Source organism: Malus sylvestris, chromosome 3 (assembly GCF_916048215.2).
Source record: "Malus sylvestris chromosome 3, drMalSylv7.2, whole genome shotgun sequence".
Taxonomy (NCBI): Eukaryota; Viridiplantae; Streptophyta; class Magnoliopsida; order Rosales; family Rosaceae; genus Malus; species Malus sylvestris.
In genome coordinates this window covers 12,955,023-12,980,955 of record NC_062262.1, presented here as the reverse complement: position 1 = coordinate 12,980,955, position 25,933 = coordinate 12,955,023, and the positions used below count along the sequence as shown (strand labels likewise).

Genomic DNA, 25,933 nt, shown 5'->3' with positions numbered 1-25,933 from the left:
TAATATTATTGGGTCGATTTCGGGTCGGGTCATTTTACCTGTTTATTTTAATGGGTGTTACACGTCATGACCCGTTAAGATATCGGGTATGACACGAACACGGAAAACACGACACGAATGACAGGTCTACTTTTCCCCCGAGTCCCGACACTCCCTCCCTCCCTCCCTCCTATCATTTCCACCTACCCAACCTTATCCTTCACACCCCAAAACCCAACCCTAGACAAGAGATGCCGCAGTCCCCCTCCAATACCACTTCGACAGCCACCGTCCCCCTCCTCCACCTCCAATTCCCACTTTATTGAGTATCGCTTTCAATTCTTCTTCTCCACCGTCCCCCTCCTCTACCTCGGGTTTGGGAAGATCCATGTATGCGTCAGATTTCGAGTGAAGAGTTGGAGGCCGTGACCAGATCTGGAAGATTTCGAGCAAAGGGTTGGAGGCTATGACCAAATCTAGAGGAGAAGGTAAGAGAGACGGGAGAGGGGTAAACAGTGAATTTGGTCGGTAATAAGTGGATACGGCGATGTTGGTCTGGAAAATCCTAGCAGACAGGGTTTAAGACGGCGCTCGTAAAGATTTTGATTTTGATTTTGCTACTGCTGGTGTTTCTGAATTGCATTCGAGGAAACGAATGGTCATCATTGTTGCTACTGTTGCTATTGCTGTTGGGGAGAAGAACTAGCCTCAAGATCTTTTGTCTGGGGTTGGGTTTTGGGGTGTGAAAGATGAGGTTGGGTGGGTGGAGCGGATAGAAGGGATGGAGTGTCGAGACTCGGGGGAAGAGGAAGGAGATGGCCTAGAAAAAAAAAATTAATTTTTTAATTTTTTATGTTTTAATTTTTATTAATTTTTAATGTCCAAGTGCGGTCAGGCTAACACGTGGCGTTTTGTTATTGTCCACATAGGTGCCACGTCATTAGTTAACGGATGTTCTGACGGAAAACTTAACGAATGTATGAAACTGTCCTAAAATTAAGACTTGAGGTATAACTTTGGGATGAAAAAAACTTCATGTACCAAATGTTGAAAACCATGAAACTTCAGAATAGTAAACTGATATTAACCCTAAAATTTAAATTTGAAGGCTTATGTGGCACATTCATCTTTTTGTAAATTTGGTTCTTCACTTGATATGTCAAATTTAAGCTATTATTAATTGCATTATTTACTTTTTATAATTGTAATTAGTAATTTTGAAACAAAAGATAAATACAAAAATTATAAAAAAGCATTTATTATCCCCTAAAGATTTGAAATTGCTGCCAAATTTGACAGCAACTCTATCTGCTACCATTCCATGTCTTATCACATAGGAATTGACATTTCGGTTGGAAACAAGTGCTATCTTTTCCAATCGTTATTGCTTATGTAGACTTTTTGACATCTCCTTTGGAGATGCTCTAACACTCTTCTTTTTCGGCATAATAGAAGAGGAGAAAGAAAAAAAAACATGAAAAGATGATGGGAAATGGAGGTTTTGGTGGGGGTGGGGCATAGGGTTAATAGCTTAAAAATTAAAATTTTCCACCACTTACATAAAAACATGTGGTGTATCATCCGTATTCTTGTCACAACTAAAAATTTTCCCTTTAATTAAATAATTTAAATTATATTGTGCAAATAAATATTATGTGTCAGATATCAATAGGTGGTACTAGGGCTGAATTTTTTTTCTTCTGAAAATCCCAAATAAAACCAAAAAAAATCCCTATCCCATAACAAAAAATTTCCAAACAGAAAATATCAAATTTTTTGGGATCCATACCGTACGGGAATCGGGATTACATATTCAACGGTTCGGAACCAAAATATATATATATATATATATATATATATATATATATATTGGTTGCATGCATGTTAAGTAATTTGATAGTAGACTATATTAGAAATAGACGTATGAAATTAAGTAATTTTAAACTTTGGAACGTCAATTTGACTTGGTAAGAATGAATTGGTATGAAATTTCAAATTGGTTATAGGTAAAAAGCCTAAATTTCAATTGATATGAAATTGGACAACAAAATTTCAAGCCGAAACCCAAATCTTAGCCCACAACCCAAAAATATCACATTTTTACCCAAAAGCCTAAAACCCAAAATCTAGTGCTGATCCATCTCGAAATACCCAAAACATTTCAGGAATCCCAAAAATTGAGAATATCGAAATTTCAATTCGGGATTGGTCTTCAAATTCACATTCCAAAAATTTTCGATTTGAAATTCGGAATCCCGTTTTTTGTTTGGGATCCCATACTAAACCACTCCTAAGTGGTACTCCACCTTAGCAGAAGTACCCATGACCTTGAAAATTTTCTCTAGAAAGAGAAGCAGCTAAACTTAACCTACAAGTTGCTTTTTTGGTAAATTTTTTCAAGCCCTTTTAGCAAAACCAAAAATTTGGACAAAATATCCAAAATCCCTATCTGGAAAGACCTATCGTCCCAAAACTTGAGCTCAGGCCTTGAGAGGAAGGTCAAATCCGGAACAAAAGTATGCACGAGTATAAACCGAACCTCCATCAGATGAGATCAGAGTAACAGATACATCCAACCAAGTAACAGCTCAAAATATTCTGACTGCACTTATATATAAAGTCAACTTTGAACCAAAAATCCATGTCCGTCAGTAGCCAAGAGTTCAGGACCAAACCCACAAAACTAATCACCAAAACCATCACGGATGAGCGATTTAGAGATCAATCTTCAAGACGATATAAGATTAGAGTCTTGTGCAACTTTAGTTCATACAACCTCAGACAAAACACGACCACTAGAAACTAACCGCCACCAGCGACAGCACGGACCTCAAGACTGTTTCAGCAGTAGAACATGACTTCTTTCACATTTTCCTTTATCTCCGGTAGCGCACGAAACCTCACACCACCAGCAACCCCAGCAGTAGATCCGGTAGTAGAACCTCCATCAGAATACTCGCCCTCTATGTAGTATCGTGCACAGACGGCAGCCAAATGCGCATAGTATGCAGGAGGAACTGCATGAAAAAACAGAAACATCAGTGGTGCAATCAGGAAGAAGCATAATTTCAGAAAACAGATACGAATCCAAGTCTAAGTACGTACCAATGGAAACTGAGCGAGTGCACCTTGCATACCTGAAAGATCACATGCCATAAGATTACAACGTCAGCAAACAAAATGTTATCTTCAAATTGGCTTCGTACATTGCAAAAGCCAGAGAAAGAACTGAAATTGTTGTTTGCTTACGTGTAGCATAGGTTGTTCGTTAGCATTTGCAAGGCATCTGGGGTGAATCTGTTCTCATCATACAGGACATGGTAATGTGCGGGCCTGCTAGTTCTCTGCACGAACAGAAGATAACCGTTCAAACTTTAGCACAACAGAAAATGTCATCATATTTAGCAGTGAATAGAACACATAAATCCTCAGAAGAGGGCAAGGAAACTACCGCAAAAAACAGAACTGGCATACATAAATCAAGGATACAAATGGTACCTGAATGCCAGCATGACTGTTGAGATAGAAGTCAAACTCCGTCAGATGACAAATCTGGGTGTCAACGACAGTGCCTAGACAACATAAAGAGAGTCAATGCGCAAAACGGAAAAGCATCAAATTTAATATATCTCAATGCATCTAAATCTGCAACCTGGTTGAATATTGCCACTCTTATCAGTTTTCTGATGATCAGTAGGGAACAGGCGAGTATGACGCGTTTTCCATACCACAACATAAGTAACTGGTGGTAGATATCCCTCCTGAAGCGATTGACAAGCTTGAAAAATTAGTGACACGCATATTAGATAAAATCGCTTATCTTAAAAATAATTCACTAACTACTTGATCAAATTAAATAATTAAGTAGTGATTAATGTCAAGTCATCTAAAGTCTAAACAATAACAAAATAATTCTAGAATTCTAGTAGTCAGCATAACTTTCTTATAGCATCAATTTCATACAGTAGAACTTGACTAAATTACCCTTCACCGACTCCATTTCTGTCAAGCAAATATCAAAACAAATATTAGCAGTGTTGTGTCATTTTCCTTGACCAATGCAAAAACAAGTATTACCTGAAGAAGATAATTCTCTCTGGTTTTCGGCCAGTTGCTTGTAGAAATGCTCCCTAACACAATGAAAATAATCATGGTAAGAAAATACACGTAAGAAAATACACTCACAACCATTATTTGAAAAAAATAGAAACAATAACAAAAGAAGGTGCATGTTGACCCAATTACATGATCATTCATCCAGCAACCCGACCTCTGTCATGGTCCTCTTGAACACTATAAAGTTCTTGGACTGTTTCTTTACGGTGAGCCTGTGCAAAAACAATTCCTCGGTACTTAGTGACCTCTGGCCAATCCATGGACGCCAGTCACGCCACCACCTGATGGAATAAATTAACAGGTTAACACATTATGCATTTTTAATTAAAATGAAATCAAAATAGAAGACCGAAACTTACAGCTGCAATTGACGGGCTGTCCTCCCCAGGATGCGGATAGTTAACACCCGCACCAAAGATGATTGTGGGATTGTCACTAACCAGAGGAATCCTTCTTTGAATGGCGTCTGTTAGAACAGTGTTCCTTCCGCCAACCTACTACAGTTTCAAATGTTGTCTCAATATATCAATGCTAATAGAAGACAGTAAGTAATGTGAGAGACAATACATAAAGAACAAACACAATTAGTAATGTGGCGGAGAATACAAAAAAACGAACCTTCACATTAATCTTGAGTGACAAATTTTCTAGGTATTGTTTACTGAGCTTTGATGCTGCCCTAGGCCGACAGCAATGAGATACAATTCCCAACTTAGGGCTGGTTTGGTATTGTTGTGCTTTGAAAAAAAACTGTTGTGAGAATAAGCGGCTGTGAAATAAATCAGCAGAGTGTTTGGTAAACTTTTTTGTAAAAGTTCTTTTGGAAAAAAAAGCAGTTTGATAGTGGGTCTTTTCATTAAATGAGCATTGTTTCATTAAATGAGCATTGTAGCTTCGTGTGCTTTGACAAAAAGCCATTTTTCCAAAGCTGCAAATAGCAGCTTCAGCTTTTTCCTTTGATTTCAGCTTATTCTCACAGCAGTTTCCAAAATAAGCTCTTTTTTTTAGTTTACCAAACACCTAAAACCCTCACAGCTTTTTTTCATGGGTGTTTTTTTTTTAAGCACCTCACTCCCAAACCACCCCTTAGTTTCACAGATTCGTTTTATCATACCTGAAAGCAATCATATGTCAGATTTTAAACATGATTTTCTTGAAATACAATGTTCTTCGATTGCTAGCTACTCACCATATGATCCAGGGACATCAGGCAAAATGATAATTAACAACTGAAAAGGCTTTCCCTTATGTCCAATTTCTTCAAGTTTCTTGCTAGATATCATATGGATATCTCTTAGCACCCTCTCGATTTGCGCAGGATGAGCTGATTGATGAGGAATTAAAGGTTGCGGACGGAAATGCTAGGAAGGTAAAAGTGTTAAAACTAGGAAAAAACTTCGAGAAACTGAGAGACTAAAAGTTCAATACACACTTGTTTTGCAGGAAGGATTTTCTTATTGAATTCAAAGATAACAATGGCTTCTTATAGCCTAACAAAATAACTAAATGAAAAGCAACAACCCACGATTCTACACCTCCTAGAATCGTGGTATCTGACTAGGGTTTAAACCTGAACGTGCAACTCTACCTGTTCCTAAAAACCAGGAATTATTAACAACTACAAAGTTGACCTAAAAACTAGGAAGTCTAACCCTAGTGGTTAAGAAAATCCTAACAACTTTAACATCCTCCCTTAAATTGAATGCCATTATCATTCTGGCTAAGAGCAGACACCTAGCAAACCTCGCAGCTTCAAGAAATCTTCAAGCTTTAACGGCTTTGTAAGAATATCCGCAACTTGCTCTTGGGTTGAACACTGAACCAACTCCACAACTTCTTCCTTTGTAAGATCACGCAGAAAGTGAAAGCGAATATCAATGTGTTTGCTTCGACCATGACAAAACAATAATGTAGACTTGCACTGATCATGACAAAGTTCCTTTAAAATTCTCCTTAGCCAGACAGCTTGACACGCACTTGATGTAGCAGCAATAAACTCAGCCTCAATAGTGGAAAGAGTGACCACTGGTTGTTTCTTCAAAGACCAGGACACAGCTCCTAAACTCATTCGAAACACATACCCCGAAGTACTCTTTCTGTCATCCTGATCACCTGCATAATCACTATCTATGTATCCCAGAAGCTCTTGATTTCCTCCCTTCTTGTTAAACACCCCAAGGCCAACAGTTCCCTTCACATACTTCAACACCCTTTTTGCCGCCTGTAGATGCATTTCAGTATGACGCTCCATGTACCTACTGATCAAACTAACTACAAAAGCCATGTCAGGACACGTAGCAGTCAGATACATAAGGCTTCCTACAATTTGTTTGAGAACGTGTTGTCCACCCTTACTCCATCTTCATCTTTCCTTAATTTAAACCCAGGAACTACTGGATTATCCACTGGATTACATTGATCCATATTGAACCTGTTAAGCACCTCCTATGCATATTTCCGTTGACCAATGAAAACACCATCTGACCTTTGCACTACCTCAATACCAAGGAAAAACGTCATCCTTCCAAGATCAGTCATATCAAATTCTATCATCGTGGATCATTTAAAATCTTCAAACATAACTTCATCATTTCCATTAAATATGAGATCATCAACGTAGAGACAAATAATCAAAACTTTACCTCCATCCGCTGCTTTTATGAACAAAGTATGTTCATATGGACACTTTTTGAAACCTTCATTGACAAAATAAGTCTCTATACGGATGTACCAAGTTCGAGGAGCTTGCTTGAGACCATACAAGGCTTTCTTAAGCTTGTAAACTTTGTGTTCATGTCCCACTTTCTCATACCCAAGAGGCTGAGTAACAAAAACTTCTTCATTTATCTCTCTATTCAGAAACGCAGACTTGACGTCTAGTTGATAAATCATCCATCCTTTCTGAGCAGCAAGTGAAATCACAACTCGAATGGTGTCGAGTCTAGCCACCGGTGCAAATATCTCAGCATAATCTACCCCATACTCTTGACTGTACCCTTTTTTTTGCAACAAGTTGCGCCTTATACTTATCCATTTCTCCATTCTCATTGAGTTTCGTCTTGTAAACCCATTTAACCCCAATAACCTTGCCACCAGGTGGTAACGTAGTAAGTTCCCATGTATCATTCCCTTCGATTGCCTCGATTTCTAAGTTCATGGCCTGCCTCCATTTCCTGTTTTTAACTGCATCTTTATAGAATATAGGATCACTATCAGGAAACATAGCCAAGCAGGCAATGTTTGAGTCTTCTTCCTCGGAGCAACCTTCCCCACTCACATAGTCTTTCATCTATATTGGTGGTCTTCGTGTCCGTGCCCCATGAGGTGAATACTCATCCATCTCCTCATGAGATGAGTCTTTTTTAGCAACATCACGATTTGTGTCTTCATTGCTCTCATTCTCCTCAGTGCTGCTAGCTTCTGGTTCATCTTCATTATCATCAACTACTGCACCATCTCCTTCATCTATCTCCCACTTAAGGTCAGCCACAATAGCGCCTTTGTGACAAGCCGCCCAATCCCAACTTTGATCTTCCTCAAAAATGACATCTCGGCTCATAATTATTTTCTGGGAAGTCGGATCAAATAATTTGTAAGCCTTGGACTCATCACTCACCCCAAAGAATATGCATTTCAAACTCTTGTTGTCAAGCTTTACTCTTCTGTGATCCGGTACATGGACATGAGAAATACATCCAAAAATTCTGAAATGACTTACTGATGGTTTCATTCCATTTCATGCCTCTTCTGGCGTCTTGCTTCTTACTGCAAGTGTGGGACTCCTATTAAGAATTTGCATAGTCCAGTTTACTGCTTCAGGTCAAAATGTTTTTGGAATGTTCTTTCCAGAGAGTATGCTTCGAACCATGTTCATAATTGTTCTATTCTTCTTCTCGGCAACTCCGTTTTTCTAGGGAGAGTATGCAGCTGTCAGTTGTCTTCGAATACCATTCACTTCACAGAAATTAATGAATTCCTATGATGTGAATTCTCCTCCATGATCAGTGCGAAGTGCCCTTATGTATGCTCCTGTTTCTTTTTTAACCCTAGCTTTATAGTTCTTAAACACAACAAAAGCTTCAAACTTTTCAACCAGAAAATACAGCCAAGTTTTACGACTAAAATCATATATGAAGGTGATGCGATACCTTTTTTTGCTGTTTGATATTGGATTTAACAAATATCAGCATGTACCAACTGAAGAATTCATGACGCTCTCCATGTGCTTTCTTTTGGAAAAGAGTCCCTTCGTTGTTTCCCCACCAAGCAATCTTCATACACCTTAAAAGGGGCTTTGAACTGTGGCATACCCTCCACCATCTTCTTCTGTTGAAGAACTTTGAGACCACTCCAGCTTAGATGTCCATATCGACAGTGCCAAAGTTGAGATTGGTCCGAGACGAGAGAGACAGGGCACTTTTGCTCCTGAAATCATACAATGAGAATGAACATCCTGTTGTGTAACATAGCAGTTTCTATGATTAAACCTCGCTGAGGATGAAAGATCTTGCAAGCTCCATGTTGCATGAGAACTGCAAGACCTTTCTCTTGTAGTTGTCCAATACTTAGTAGGTTATTCTTTAGATCTGGCAAATAGAACACCTCAGTAATCATATGCATGATTCCGTCTATTTCCATTCGAACAATGCCCTTTCCCTGTACTATCAGGCTTGCATCATTTCCCAGTTTAACAGAATCTTTGAAGCCTTCGTTAAGATCACAGAAAAGCTCATTCTTGCCACACATATGATTGCTACACCCTAAATCCAGAAACCATACACAATCACTTCTAGTCTTGTTGTCATCCACAAACACCATAAGTAACATCTCTTCATTTGTCTCGGCAAGGTTTGTTTGCTTCTCCTTTCTAGGGCACTCTCATTGAAAATGACCAAGCCCATGACAGTGGTAACACTCCACTATGGATTTATCAAATCCCGATCGAACACATCCTCTTCCTCTTCCGCGGTAAGAACCATGGCCCCCTCTTCGTCCTCTATGATTTGTGACTTATAATGCTTGTTCATCCACAGTATGTCTACCCATTCTTTGTTCACGAACTAGTATACTGTTTTGAAGTTCGTCAATAGACAAACTGTTAATATCATTTGACTCCTCAATAGAGCACACCACATAATCAAACTTTGGAGTCATGAACCTTAGGATCTTCTCGATGATCACCACATCACCCATCTGTTTGCCGTGAACTCTCATCTTGTTGGCAATGGTGAGAGTTCGTGCAATATAATCATTAACCGACTCATCCACCATCATGTGAAGTACCTCAAACTCTTTGCGAAGAGCTTGCAGCTGTGCACGTTTAACTCAAGCCGTGCCTTGATATTTTTGCTTCAAGGAGTCCTAAATGTCCTTCGCTGTATCCTTCTTCAAGATGGTCTCCAAAATGGATCGATCAATGGCTTGAAATAGATTATTCTTTGTCTTGAGATCCTTTAGCCTTTGATCTTCGATTGTCTTCTTCTGTACTTTTGTAAGATCCACCCTTTTTGCTACTGCAGGGATCCCAGTTTCCACCAAACCCCAGTATTTTTTGGATCGCAGAAAATTCTCCATAAGCATACTCCAATGATCATAGTGTCCATCGAACTTAGGAATAACTGGTTGCACAAAACTGCTTTCACCGGCCATATCAATACTCTTTCTCACTGAACTCATGTTTTACTCTGAAGACTTTTATTCAGGCCCCGTGGTGGGGCTCTGATACCAGATGTTAAAACCAGGAAAAAACTTCGAGAAACTGAGAGACAGAAAGTTCAATACACATTTGTTTTGCTGGAAGGATTTTCTTATTGAATTCAAAGATAACAATGGCTTCTTATAGCCTAACAAAATAACTGAATGAAAAGCAACAACCCACGATTTTACACCTCCTAGAATCGTGGCATCTGACTAGGGTTAAACCTGAACGTGCAACTCTACCTGTTCCTAAAAACCAGGAATTATTAACAACTACAAAGTTGACCTAAAAACTAGGAAGTCTAACCCTAGTGGTTAAGAAAATCCTAACAACTTAAAAAAAAAAGATTTGGTTAGGTAAAGGACAAAAAAAATTCAATGCAAAAAGAGGAGAGAGTTAAGAAATGGAGTCGTACCACTCCCTTGCTGTTGCACATAATGACCAAATCATAACAAAATTGGAAGTTAAAACTTGGGGCCGATCGGGAGAAATTGACACATGACCAGATATCCACTCGACCACCGTCAACCATTTTCTACAGATAAATTAAAACTAATAATCAGAAATCAAATTTCTTATAAGAACAATGTTTTAATTTTTTTTATGCTTCACCACATATCACAAAAAAGTAAAGGACATTATTTTTAAAACCTTCACAAATCCATAATAAATATGAACAAGTGAAGTTGCAATCTGCAAAGACTCTTATATTGCTAAAATCTTGTGTTACTACACTCAAAACACATTGAAGATTTCACACGTATGCAGTGGATTTCAACATACACAAAGATCCATCTAAACAAATTAAACACCAATAATAACCATACCTTGTTAATCATATTCCATTGCCCCATTCGTGGATTTTCTAACTTCTCACGACCAGTGTCATGGTATTCCAGCTGTTGTCATCAATTCAAACACCAACAAAGAAAACAAACAAGATGAATAAAAAAACACTTGCATTATTCGAACAAGTTTGGTTACAAATAATTACCGAAGGCGGCTGCAGAACACAAGCATTAACTAAAGCCATATCTTCTCTTATGTTCATTCCAAATTCCCGCTGGATAAGCTCATCCTTTTTGTAACCATTGTGTTCAACCATCTACACAGATGTAGAAATAAGATGAAAACCATCTAGATTAGGAAAAGAGTTCCATTGATTGAAAAGATGAAATCACGTCCAGACCTCAACTATACTTCATTGCCTCTCTCCAGGGCGTTGACACGCTGCTCTCATAAGAGCTATTACTTGTCTCACATTCAGCGTCCTAGTGTACCTTTGCCCAGCAACAATGGAACAAAGCTGCCAAAAAGGTAAATAAGTAAATTAAGATAAATAGGTAAATTATCTTATTGAGAGTTACCAACCCTAGACAGATTATGCAATTCCAGAAATCATGGGTGCAGCATGGCTGCACGGCACCTTTTATTTTTCCTGACAGATTATGTGTAAATCTTCTTAGTCTTGTAGTTGGTTTCCTCCAATTAAGGAGTATGGCTGATGGTTGCACGGCACCTTCTGTTTTTCCTGACAGATTATGTGTAAATCTCGTCTTAGTCTTGTAGTTAGTTTCCTCCAATTAAGGAGTATGGCTGATATATAGTGTTTGGTGTAATCTCCTTTAATTAAGAAGCATATATGGTCTCTAGGGTTTAGTCTTAGGACCGTTGGATGTAACCGGTCTTTATATATGTGTATCCTTGTACATTCATATTATCAAGAAATACAAGAAAACTTAAACCAAAACTGCAACATGGTATCAAAACAGTGTCATCCTTGACCTGTCTTTGCCTATTTTTTTTTTCTGTTGTTGTTCATCTTCAAGCTCCAGTTATGGGTGAAGAGAGCTCAATAAACCTTGGGGGAGAAAACTCACAAAGTTCTCCCTCTTTTGTTCCAGATACTGAGATAAATACGAATCAGCATTTATGCTCAGTTTTGTTGAATGAATTCAACTATCTCCCATGATCTAGAGGAGTATCTCTTGCTCTTAGTGGAAGAGGAAAGCTAGGGTTCATCAATGGAGGAGTTGAAGCACTCGAGCCTTCTACCCAAGCATACGAAGCATGGTTGTGCAATGACCAACTGGTCATGTCTCTGTTACTCAACAACATGGAGAAGCATGTGGCTGAGATCTTTAGCTACTTTGAATCCTCACAAGATCTATGGAAGTCTGTGAAGGACATGTATGGGAACCAGAATAATTATGCTTGTGTGTTCCAGTTGAAGAAAGATATTGCAGGTATTCAACAAAAAGGAATGACCTTTGTTCAACACCTTGGTGTCCTTAAAACCATATGGAATGAGCTGGATGTATATCTTCCTCATACCACTGATCCATCCATTATTCTCAAACGAATGGAGGAAGATAAGATATATCAGCTGCTAGGAAGCTAAAGCTCTGAGTATAAAGATCTCAAAAGTCATATTTTAATGAGCATGGAACTGCCATCTTTTCAGAATGTTTGTGCTACTATGCAACGTGAAGAAGCAAGAAGAAGGGTGATGAACCAAGAGTCAAGCCACAAATTGCCTGAGGCTCGAGGGTATGCTGCAAACTATAGCCAAATTGACAACAAGGTGTACAAGGGGAAGAATCCACACTTAAAGTGCAAATACTGCAATGTTACAGGACATGTGGAAGAAAGGTGTTGGGAACTACATCCAGAGTTGAAACCTAAGTTCAACAAGAATATTAGGTCAATCACTCCCAGAGCATCATAGATAACCTCTTACAAAGCACAACATGTTGCGAATCATGCCTCGAGCTCGCTCAACCATGGCTCAGTTGACTTCCCTGCCAACCCCTTGTCTCTTATCAACGAGTTTGCAGCATATCTTCAAAGCAAAGGACATGGAGAGGTTGTATCAACTCCTAAGGTGGACAGTGACAACCACACTGCACTTCTTAGCCAGTTTACTGGGTTCCTTGCTGACCATGACCATGTTCATCCTGATAAAGCTTCAGGTATCTTCAATGTTTTCTCCACTACACTTCAAACTAGTGTTGAACTTGATTGTTGGATAATTGACTCAGGTGCCACTGATCACATGACAAATAAAGTTTCAAACTTGCATGACTTTCATCCTTTTTTAAAACCTTCTCAAGTGTCCATTGCAAATAGAAAAAAATGCTTCGGTGATGGGTAGAGGAAAATTAAATTTGATGTAAAAAAACATTGAGTCTAGTGCTCTATATGTTCCATCGTTTCCCTTTAAATTACTTTCCATATGGCAACTCACTTCTACCTTAAAATGCATTGCCACTTTCTCACCAACTAATGTGGTATTTCAAGATTGTATCACCAAGAAGATGATTGGTGAAGGTTTCTTTCTAAATGGCCTGTATTATTTTTGCAAGAAGTTCCATCTTCATAAAGCTCTTCAAGCAAACTCAAGTAAACCCCAGGATCAACAACTTTGGCATCAAAGATTAGCTCATCCATCCGAAGTTGTTCTGTCAAAACTATTTCTCATGTTTTGTCACCCATCTTTTAAGTGTGATACCTGTCATTTTTCCAAATTTGCTAGGCTGCCTTTTGGTTCTTCAATGTCCAAGTCTAGTACACCATTTGAAATGGTACACACTGATGTATGAGGTCCTACTTTTGAATCAATAGAAGGTTACAAGTATTTTGTCATATTTGTCGATGATTACACTCAAATCACTTTCCTTTATTTCATGAAATCTAAAAATGAAGTTCCAACTATTTTTAAAGATTTTCATAAGTTGGTTGTAACACAATTTCACTTAACTATTAAAACCTTGAGATCAGACAAAGGCACTGAGTTCTTATCTAATATCATGACTCAATACTTGAGTTCACAAGGAATTATTCACCAAACAAGTTGTGTGGGAACCCCACAACAAAATGGGATAGCCAAGAGGAAGAATAGAAATCTACTTGAGAAGACTCTAGCACTCATGTTGCATATGAATGTACCCAAAAGTTTTTGGTCATATGCAATCCTTACAGCCACCTATTTGATCAATAGGTTTCTTAGCCATGTTCTAGGTTTCAGATCACCATATGAAATCCTTAAAGACAAACCAATAAACCTGGCACACCTGAAAGTTTTTTGTTGCACTTGTTTTGTACATGTGTAAACTCAACTTCGTGACAAATTGGATGCTAGGGTAGTCAAATGCATGTTCATGGTATACTCTTCCACTCAAAAGGGAAATAAATGTTTTAATCCTATCACTAACAAATGTGTTATATCCATAGATGTTCACTTTGAGGAAGAGACTCCATTCTTTAAAAAGGGTTTTACTTCAGGTGAGGAGGAGCTCTTATGTGACTTGTTTCCATTGCCTATATACACTGAGTTTTTGAGTCACGATGATTCCTTAAAGGGCAATGACAATCAAGACCAAGAAGTCATGTTGGAAACCATAACTTCAACAGGTTCTCAACCCAACTCACAAGGAAATGGTGATCTTGAGGCTACACCTCAATCATTCACTCACCATCCTTCTCAAGATGTTAGGAGGAATCCACCTCGAGAAAGGAAGGCTCCTACTAAGTTTGTAGACTACGTTACTTATGCTTTTAGACATCCCATCTCTGAAGTAATAAGTAATCACAGTTTTTCAAATTCTCATGTGGCATTTATTACAGTAGTCTCAAATCTTGTAGAGCCTAACACTTTTCAAGATAAGCTTGCCAACCAATCTTTGATAATAGGTGAAACAAACTCCGTTGAGAGGTTGCCATCTCAATGCCAAGAAAATACTTTAACTTCCCAAGATCCTTGATGGTAAAGGTTTGATGTAGGGATGTTTTCAAGGCTCCAATTTCATATGCATTGTCACCTGTGATAATAAGATCATCTACATAAATAAGGACCACCAACTTCCCACGGATTCCATTCTGTAAACAAGGAAGAATCGACATTACTTATGAGAAAACCTTCCATTTTCAACACTGAACTAAGCTTGGCATACCAAGCTCTTGGTGATTGCTTCAAACCATAGATAGCCTTGTGTAGTTTGCACACCATGCCATCCTTTGCTAGAGAGTAACCTGGGGGAATTTGCATGTAAACTTCCTCTTGAAGCTCTCCATGAAGGAAATCATCTTTAACATCCATTTGGTATAATGATCAATCATAATTGACAGCAATAGAAAGTAGCACATGCACTGTGTTCATTTTTGCCACTGGAGCGAAAGTTTCTTTGTAATCAATCCCAAAGGTTTGGGTGAAACCATGAGCAACAAGACGAGCTTTGTGTCTTTCTATTGAGCCATCAGTCTTGAGTTTAGTTTTGTAAACCCAACAACTCCCAACTGCCTTCTTTCTTGGAGGTAATTGAACAATACTCCAAGTACAATTTTCCTCCAAGGCTTGAAGTTCTTCAGACATGGCTTTCCTCCAATGAGGAATGACCCGTTCAGACATTACCTTTGTTGTGAGCTTAGTCAGTCAATTCATGCATGCACCCACAGTAGAACATCTCAATATTGTTAAAAAGATCCTACGCTATCTCAAGGGGTCCATCGATAGGGGTATCCTCATGCGTAATAACCATTCCACCAAGATTCATGCATACACTAACACTGACTGGGTAGGCAGTGCAATCGATAGAAAATCCACCACTAGTTATTGCACATTTGTTGGACGCAACATTGTCACTTGGAAGAGTAAGAAACAACAAGTCATTACCCACTCTAATGTTAAAGCTGAGTGTCACGCCCCGATCCCGACATACATCCAGGATCAACACGTGATGTTACCAAATACTCATATCTCAACATACCCCGTCTCCAGAATATGGCAAATCACAACTCAAGAATCGAATCGCATAGTCATTTTTCTGTATACTTTATGGTTGCATCTAACCTCCTCATTAGACTGCCTACGTACCCTTATTAGGGATCAAGCCATTCGTAGTTCGTCCTTTCGCTACACTCAAATATTCATCACATAAACCACTGTATCTCAACATAATACCACAATTCAATTATGTAGCACCTCAAGGAGCATTTAACAAGGCACAATATTAATCTCTATTCATATCATCACTCATCCACACATATGCATTCCAACAACATCCAATTGTCACATCAATCAATAATGCCAATCACCATATCATCAATAACACATACAATTCATCGAACTGCAGGGCTAGAGCGACACAGTTCGGCCAAAGCCTACATCTCTGAAGCTGTCTCAAATGATGCGATTTCGAACCACTCAACGAAATCTATCATCATCGGGTTCCGGACCTCTCAATGGAACCAGGACACCAAAGGGGATTTCGGACCATTACTCAACGAAATCGCAAAGTATGAGGGATTCCAGACCATCACTCAACGGAATCCAAACCAAGATACGATTCCGGACCATCACTCAACGGAATCACAAAGTAGAAAGGAATTCCAGACCATCACTCAACGGAATCCAACCAAGTATGATTCCGGACCATCACTCAACAGAATCACAGAATAGAAGGGATTACGAACCATCACTCAACGAAATCCAAGCAAGCATATGATTCCTACCAAATGTGCCAGGTATATCTAAGCCTCATCATCTACATAATTACAACGTAGTCACTTATCACATTCACTTCTCATGACCACCAACTAATATGTCACACAAGCATATAAGTTCTATAGAATACTTCTAATCAGAATATACAATCACATTATCACCACATTTATCAGACTTACCTTTCACATTACAAAAAAATAATTAAACGCACATATATCACAATCATCACCCGTACACAAGCCAATTCATGTTTAATAAACATAAGTCTATGGCTAAATATATATATAAATCATATGTCAATAGAAATCCTATTTATAAGACCAATTCATATTCATAATTAATACCAATATAAGAAATTAAGATAATAAACAATATCACAAGTATTCAAGTCACTCTCCAACCAATGTAGTCCCACTAGACTTCACTTAAGTCTCCCATGGTACTAATTTTAGTAATTAGGATGCTTCATGACATGTTGACCAAAAGTCAACTCTCGATCAACAGTACAGTCCATAAACTTACGTAATTTGATTCAAAAGATTTGTACCTTCAATTTCTGATCCGTAACTTTCCAAAGTCCACATTATGCTCAAATAACAACATACTAAAATCTCAACACGATCCGACGGTCGGATCTCCGCCAATTTCAAAATTCAAGTGACGATCGACATTTAATTTTACAAACTTAGAAATCCAATTAGGAAAGATCCATACTTCAGATTCTTGATCTGTAAGTTTCTATGATCCAAAAATATTATGTTCTATCATACATTAAGGTTTGGTGACGATCCAACGGTCGAATCGTCGAATTATATTTTTGACCTAACCACGTATCGTAATGAAATTAGGTTCAAACAATCAAACCATATCACAAGGATATCAATTATGAAACCAGGGCATATAACTGAACTTAAAAGGACATCGTCGGCCCACCGACCAGGCTGCCGCCGTACGCGCCGCAGCGGGTGGCGGATGGCCGCCCCCGACTTGTCGGAAAATTCAACTATTTTTAAAAATTACCAAAAATTACAGAAATGAATATCTCAAAGAGTAGAGCAAACTTTATACATGTGACCAAGTCAAATTTGGCCGGGAAAAGCTCCAATTTTACTCAAATCCCCCAAAAACCCTAGAAATTGGTGTTTCTTGATTCGTCCTCAAATCGACTCCGACGCTCTAACCAATGATTGGTCAATATTCCTGAGCTCCAGATAAGCACATTAGGCCATCTCTAACCGAGGGCTGGCCAGAGGGCTCGTTTGAGCCCTCTGGCCCTCCAAGATTCCCCAAGATATTAATATTTTAATGAACAGTACAGGGCCATATTTGCCTCCGTCTCCAATCGAGGGCCAGAGGGCCAAAGGGCTCGTTTTAGCCCTGTCACAAAAAACCGTCTCCAACCGAGGGCCATAGGGCCAAACATAATTTATTATTTAAATTTAAAAACTACAACAACTTAAATTTAAAAACAACAACTTATATTTAAACACTACAAATTAAATTTAAAAACTACAAATTAAATTTAAAAACAACATTAACTTAAATTTAAAAATTACAACGACTTAAATTTAATATCCATAATCAATAACATCTTCATCATCCGCCATTGTAGGAGTATAGTCAGAGGTAAACAATTGCCGCCGAGACATAATTTCTTTTTTTTTCCTATCAAAATAGGCCTTACTCATTGGAGTGTAATTCGAAGTGTTCCTTTCCATATTCTTATCATCCATCTCTTCTTGTATTTGTTTGGCTCGTTCTTCATGTCTACACTTCCTTTCTTCCGCCTCAAGGACATTTTGCTCCGCCAGTAATCGAAATGAGGCCGCCACTTCATGTTGAGCGGCGTAATCAGCATTTGCCTTGCCCTTTTCCCTCAACCTTCGGGCCTTGTTTCGTCCCATAGCCCTAGGTAAAGAACTTTCGGACGGAGTCGGATTTTCTACCCTTGTTTGTTGAATGGTAGGAGATCCATCTTCATTCATATCTACAGATGGGGATGCAGCTTCCAAAGGATCCACTCTATGTTGAGGTGGATCTTCAAATAACACCCACCCTTTACAAATTTCCCAACAACCGTGAAACTGAAAGGGTTTTGAGCTGCCCTCCATATACAATTCCTCCGCTTGGCGTACCTAGAAAATATAATTAAAAAAAATTTAGGAAATTAATTCACGAAATTAAATGTAATATAATGACATATAATTACAAAAATTAAATGTAATATAATTAAACATTTAAAATAAACTGTAAAAACACTAACTTCGTCATAGTAATTGGCGCCGCTTTCATGTCTACTTGTTGCTGCTAATAGTGCTTGATGCCATTTATTCAAACTTGGATGAAGATGTTTCTTCCATCTTGAAGAACAACTTTCGTGGTTTCGGGTATTCGGTGGAATGGTGCCTTCGTAGAACTCTAAGTATTTTTTGGACACACGAGTCCAAACACCTTCACTTGTTTGAGAAATCCCCCTCACACTATCTTCTGAGATCCATCTATAAGCCTTGCAAAGAGCTTCATCTTCTTTTCGGGTCCAAGCCCTACCTTTCATTGCAAATGAGGCCATTTTTTTTTGAAAAAAAATGAAGGAAATATTGCAAATGAAGTGAAGAAATATTATGGATGAAGGAAATATTGAAAAATTGAAACAAATATTATAGATGAAGGAAATATTGGAAAATATATTGAAGGAAATATTGAAAAATTGAAACAAATATTATAGATGAAGGAAATATTGGAAAATATATTGAAGGAAATATTGAAGGAAATATTGAGAAATATATTGAAGGAAATATTGAAAAATATTGAAGAAGGAAATATTGCAAATGAAGTGAAGAATTGAAATAACTTCACCATATTTATAGAAGAAAAGAAATGTTTAAAATTTAAAAAAAAAAAACCCAACGGCTAGCTGACTCAGCTAGCCGTTATATTAAAAAAAAATTCAAACTATTAAAAAAAAAAAATCTCTTTAATGCTGTCGGTTATAACCGACAGCAATAGGAAAACATTAAAAAAAATAGCCAGCCCTCCAGCCCTCTTCGATCCCGTGGGGCCCTCCCAGATTCCAGAGCCCTCTGGCCTAGCCCTCGGTTGGAGACGGTTTTAGGGCTATTTTCGGCCCTCTGGCCCTCTGGACCCTTCAGTTAGTGGTGGAAATTGAAATAAATCATTGCAAAAATGGTGAATTCACAGCCGTGGTGTCCTCGGAACCCACGGTTCCATTCTTCGTGATAAAAGCTCAAAACCCAGTCAATCTTTAGTGTAAAATGAAGAGGAAGGTACGTGATGATGAATGGTGGTGATAAATGGACGCAATTCGCCAGAAAAAGGGCCAAAATCACGACGGAAAATGAAAAGGGACCAGGACTGAAGTCGAGTCAGGAATCGGGTCGAAACTGAGATCCGGGTTGGGTGCCTTTCTTTCCCCTCCTTTCCCATCCTTTCCTCCCTCTTTGATTCGTCACTTCCTTCCTCTCTCCTCTTCTGATTTGTCCCCATCTTCCCTCCTTTCTCTCCCGCACCTCCTCCTTTCCTTTTCTTCTTCTTCCCTTTTCAGCCACTCCCCGTGGCTTTTTCTTTAATTTTTTTTTCTTTAGCTGCCATTTGGCAACTCAATTTCTTAACATTAATATTATTATTAATATTTTTTTTTTCCAACAATATGCGATCGAGGGGCTTCTCATAAAAAAAACATGCGTTGTACATATAAATGCGTTGCAATTAATAATATGAAAATATGTACCTTTAAAAAGGGAAATTCAGGAACGGAATTTCACACTGAGTATCTAGCCATGGTTGTCACTGCATGTGAATTGATTTGGCTTAAAAGTCTCTTGTTTGATCTAGGGTTCTCGAGTACAACTCCTATGCCTTTCATGTGTGATAATCAAGCAGCCATGCACATATTATTGAATCTCCTCCACAACCACATAACCCATTGATGAACACCTTCCTAGATCAAATTTACAAAACCCTTTTTGAAAAACATATTTAGGTCAACTTTAAACAGAGAGAATAAATTTTACAAAAGCATATGGCTCTCTTTTGACTCAGAAAAATGTTTTGGGAACGCAACACCTTCCATCATGTAATAGTATCTAGGTTGTATATAAGAGCAACTTCAACGTTGCAAAGGCCCCCTAGGGCAACTTATTATTGAATCTCCTCCAGTGAACAATAACTATCTTTAATGAACAGTAATTTCCTTTTGCATCTAAATCCCCTTAAATTGAATAGTCATGGCAATAGACAATAAAATATTAGTATTTTTTATTTTATAAAATAATAAAAAATAATTTTATTTATAATTTCGGATAAGATTTTTAATCAGTCTCATTGTACCATGTGTCAGTAAATAAAAAATTACAACCCAAAGTATTTGAGAAAATATAAAATTATGGTGTAAGTTGGAAGATAATGATAACATATTTATAGAAAAATTAAATTTTTTTTTTTATTTTTAAATTTTTTTTTCGGATTTTTTTGTTTATTTTTTTATTTTTTTTATTAATTTTTTACATTTTTTAATTAATTTTATATTGCCCTGACATCAGCCATGCATCACATAGGCCTCAGGCTCTCGGACCACTGATTCGAGCCGGGCCTCTCACTCGAGCCCCCCTCAGCCCACATGTCCGCACGAGCTGGAGCAAACAGTTAGGGCCATTGGGTCATCAAAGTCGCTAGTCCATGGAGCTGGTCTAATTGAAGTCCCATTTTGATATCCCTCACATAATGCTTATTTGATGAACATCTTGGGATGATCATTTCATTATTTTTTTCAACGATTCGAATAGTATAGATTTTAATTCATCACTCATAGATCATATTTACTAAAAAATAAAAAATAAAAATAAATAAATAAGGAAATCTAAAACTACTACGAGATCCAAAACACAATGGTCCGAAGCATCCGAACAGATCAACTCAGAAATATTTTTAAACAGCGTAAAATAAAATGTAAAAGAAATTTTGGAGCTTGGCGCCAAATGATTTTTTGGTCCCAAAACGACATTCCGAGTTAAGTTTTCAAAAACCAAAGAAAAGGAAAACGTAAAAGAAAATCCAAAAATAAACTGTAAAATGCAGAAAAACATATGAACACTATAAAAATAAGAACGAAAGGGGAAAACTGCAAAATGAAAAAAAGGAAGATGGAGGCTTACGTCGTAGCGATGGAGATCTCTCGCCCTAACCTCCACTAGGAAGTGGTTGGCCCTGACTTGGACGTTCTCGCCGACCTTCCCGTACCCAGGCCTAGTCGGATACTTGACGGCCTTCGACGACGACGGTGGCGGAGCGGTCAGCGTCAGTTTCTGCTCCATATCACAGATGAGAAGAGCCTCAGTGGGCAGAGGCGCCGAGCTGGAAGACGACTGAGCGGGCGCCGGTCAGTGAGAAACCAGGTTTGAGCCATCGCGTCTCTGCGCTCTGGGGTTTAAAGTGAGGTTTTCAGAGAGAGGAAGAGGAGGAGTGTGTGTGAGGAGAGCGCAGAGTGAGAATAGGTGGGTAAAGAGGAGCAATTTGCTTAGACTTGCTGATGAAGACTTCGGGGGTTGAAAAGGAAAAGCAAAGAAGTGAAATGAGAGCGTCTGTTAATTGACTATTTTGCCCCTTCGTTGTTTTCCAGACCACCGTGAAATTAAGGGAATTAATTTGGGATCATGACGAAGACTGTTGTAGGGGAAGAGTGATTAAGCGGTTAAGTGGTGTAAAGGGAATTTGGTTTGGGCAAAGGTTTCTTTGGGAGAAGAGACACTTGGTTTACTACGGATAGGTATAACAATTCACTCTGATAACCATGAATAACCGTCGGAATAGAATGGAATTGGAGATAAAATTAAAGTATATTTCGGATACGGGGAGAAACCGAAAATATTATTCGGCCACGTGACCGTTTGACCAAACACGCAAAACATACCTTACTTTTTTAATTTGACCTCACCACTTTGTATTTCAGGTGTTTGGGCTGAAGACGTGAAACCATAAATCATCACAGTCAATCAAAACGTGCCAAGTGGATTTTATACCTAGAATGACAAAATTGCTTTTATTGATGGAAGAAACTCATTATTTAACCTAGATTAAGCTTGACTCGAGAGATAAAGACATAAGGATGCGATAAAATCCTCAGTGAGTGAGTCTCTCGACATTGAGTCGACCCCACCCCGAGCAAGCATAGAAGGAATATTGGGCTAACCAGACTCAATGAACAGTTGCACAAGCATTGAGACACAATTACCTTTCATAAAGAGTCTTGCTTGCCTAGGCATGCACCATTGAGACACAATTGCTAGTTCAGTTTCACATATTCGTTTTACCACCCCTACAAGAAATAAAAATCACATATTTAAGCCTAGTATAATGGAAAGAAGAACAAGAAAGGATTGTTGTTCCTGGTTTTCCTTCTGTGAATATTATTAAGCACCCTCTCCATCTGTCCATGATGAGCACATTCCAAATCCCCCCTTGATTAGTTCATCTCCATCGTAATTACTGTGTGCTGCATGCATAGATGCAGAAACATGACCATAAGAAATAAGTTTAAAACACCACCTAAATTAGACTTGATATGTACTCCTCTCTCTGTCTCCGGGACGTTGACAAGTAGCTCGTAGTAGGGCTGTTACTTGTCTTTCATTAAGCTTCTTGGAGTATCTCTGATCAGAAACAATTGTACAAAGCTGCCAGAAAGGTAAATAGGTAAATTATTTCATAAAGACCAGTACCGAACCTGAAAAATAAACCTGGAAAACAAGCTCCTTAAAGAGTCGAGAAAGGTACTTCCATGGGCAAATAAACAGGTTTGGAAACACTTCCAGATTGAATGGCAGGCATTGCCCCATTCTTAGCATAATATAGTACCTTTCACGATAATATTGAACTTCTGTCTTACTACTTTCACGATAATCACTTGAGTTGGTTCAGCGGCTCCGTGGACACTCTAGTGATTTTATAAGGCCTTTTTCACCTATGATAACAGAATGTCACAAGATTTGCTAACACAAAATGTTTAAGAAACTGATTATGGACATACTGTATAAGCTCGATAAGAAACTGATTGACAGATCTCTTACGTTAAAGTATTTTCACAAATTCCGTTACCAGGGTGGATTCATAGAAAGATGTGGCAGACACATATGAAAAATTTGAATGGAAAAAACAAAAAGGCAAGGCCTTCTTGTTACTTGGCTTTGCATGATTTTCAAAACAAGGAAAATTGGGCTAACACAGTACCTGTTGGAGCGGAAAATTTGGTTCTGTAATCCTTCAACATGTAAATCTTGTAACCATGCATGTTGAGAAGCCCACGATACCATTTCTCTTGTCATCAATGAGAGCGGGGGACCTGTAAGAAAACACTCCGATGCTCAAGTCAATATTTGTTCAGGATGCTTACAAAATACAAAACGATCTCCTAAGTCCTACCTCTCTTTTTTCTCCCACAGTTGTGACATGATTCTAGGCCTTTTATAGGCATAAAAAGCTTGGGCTCCAAGTCCCATTATCTCACTACATGTTCCCTTGTTAGTAGTGGCTGATTCATGTTGCTTTATTTTAGCCCAACTCTCTTATTTTTAGGATGCATGAAAAATGGCGAATTACTTAACCCTTAATTTTTGCACCCACAATACCTATTTTGAGGTAAATCCCAAACTGGTTGGCCTAAGACTCTGGTGCATCAACAAGTGAAAATGTGGTACAAAATACAATATTTAACATATAATTAGTTAGGAAACAAGAAACAGAATAATGAAAGAAACCATATCATACGCCGGTTCTACAAAAAGATGCGTTACTTTTCAGATGGTGAGGCTCTAAGAGCAACATCAAGTGCTTGTATAGCCTCGAGGCGACCCGTGTTGCTTCCTGCGCAAGAAATGTTGTAAGTTGGTAAAGGTTGATCGGGTTCGTTCCTCGGTTTGAGAGTCACCTTAAAGTCCCTATCCAATCTGTAAGTCATTCGAACGCACCAAAAACAAATGATACTCAGAAAACTGCAATAACCATCGAAACATTAGAGGTGAAAACAAGACACAGAAGCACTGAACTCTCGTAGGAAAATACCTTTTCGAGAGAGAAGAAGAAGAAGAAGAAGAAGAAGACCCGCCACGATCATCTTTCTCAGGTAACTTAACCACAAACCCTTTGGATTCAAATGGCAATGGACCTGCTGTGTGAATGCTTTTCATACCATCATAAGCAGGGTTCTTTGACCTAGGTGTGACTTGTACAAAACAAAAAGCTACTTAACCACCTGCACAATCCAACAGGCATGGAGTTTGGACACAAAAGGACTCAATATTTTTTGGACTAGGGTTAGGATATTTAAACTCTTTGTCTTTGCCTGATGTAGGATATTTGGACATGCCCCAACAGATGTGGAATTTGGACCTACCCGATGTGGGATATTTGGACATGCCCCCTTACGTGGGACTCAATTAATAGATCACACACCCGATATACGATATTTGGACATACCCTCTTACGTGGGACCTAATTAGTAGATCACACATGGGAGATCCACGCATCGGCAATCATGTGGAGCTAAGAGGACTTACCCAACACCGGGATCAAGGGACCCACCATCATAGCGCAGGGCCAAGGAGATCCACCCATTACATGGGTGTACAGGCCTGCCCCTGGCTCTAATACCATGTGGCCAAAAACTCACTTCCAACAACACCGATATTGTACCCAACTTGTTAATTTTCACCTGTACAGTCTAGCAGATGCGCAATTTTATCATCAAATACCTCGATATTAGTTGGAGTAGAGTTAGAATATTTGAATCCATTTGTACACATTCGAATTCCATTTGTGATATGGTTTTCATATTATAATCATCAAATCTAAATGGTCGATCCATATCGTTAAGCATCGGATCCGAATCACAGATCATTATTGGATCTACATTACGAACTAAAAAATTTAAAATATCACCTGTAACTTCATTCATTCTTTTATTTTATATATCTATTTATTAGCAATTGTACACATGCTAAGCATGTGATTATTAAATTTTCAAAATAAAACTTATAAAGAAAGAAAATATAAAATGGTCACTAAAAGTTTTTGGTAATGACCTTCAAATAATTTTTCATTACTAAAGAGGTTGTTTATAATATATTTGGTGAATATTTCTGAATAATTGTTTTCTCACTAAACTTTTTTTTATTTGGGTGAAAACATGGAAGAGAAATGGGGGCAACTGCTATGGTTACCTGAGTGAGGCTTTTAAAAAGAAAATTAACAAAAATATTTTGTGTTTAGTTTACTATATTGTCAATAACTTTTATCTTAGTTATTCTTCTTTATTTTTCTTGGCAAGGTTAATTTGGTCTTTTTAGCCATCTTCTGATCATCGAAGAGAATTTTGTTTACAGCTAGTTTAGGTGAATTTTGTTTATAGTTAGTGGGGGAGTGGCTAATTCTCACAATAGGTTACAAATAATATAATTCAAATTCATTTTTAGCGTTCATGTCTTTTTTTTTTGTCAAAGTTTATTAGTGTAATTTCGATGCATAAAATCTACACAAGTATAATGTTTATAAGAAAAATAAAAAATGAAAACTGATATTAGTAGTTCAAAGTTTAATTTGTGAATTCCAACTATTTATGTTTATAAAAA

The 25,933-nt window shown here is 38.1% G+C and overlaps 1 protein-coding gene and 1 pseudogene across 1 annotated transcript; both read right to left on the bottom strand.

Annotated features, from left to right (window-relative positions):
* Nucleotides 1-2,592: 2,592 nt before the first annotated feature.
* On the bottom strand, nt 2,593-24,959 carry LOC126616986 (protein argonaute 5-like; annotated as a pseudogene).
* On the bottom strand, nt 17,691-18,861 carry LOC126615658 (uncharacterized). The gene is made up of 2 exons (XM_050283523.1): nt 18,559-18,861; nt 17,691-18,430 (listed from the first exon to the last, which is right to left on the bottom strand). Exons 1-2 carry the CDS (start codon nt 18,847-18,849, stop codon nt 17,864-17,866), a joined length of 858 nt encoding a protein of 285 aa, XP_050139480.1. The 5' UTR covers nt 18,850-18,861; the 3' UTR covers nt 17,691-17,863.
* Nucleotides 24,960-25,933: the final 974 nt, after the last annotated feature.

Coding starts and splice junctions, on each gene's coding strand:
- LOC126615658 (XM_050283523.1), bottom strand. CDS start 18,849: ATGAAAGGTAGGGCTTGGACCCGAAAAGAAGATGAAGCTCTTTGCAAG. Junction 18,431..18,558: donor GCGCCAATTACTATGACGAA/GTTAGTGTTTTT, acceptor TATATTTTCTAG/GTACGCCAAGCGGAGGAATT.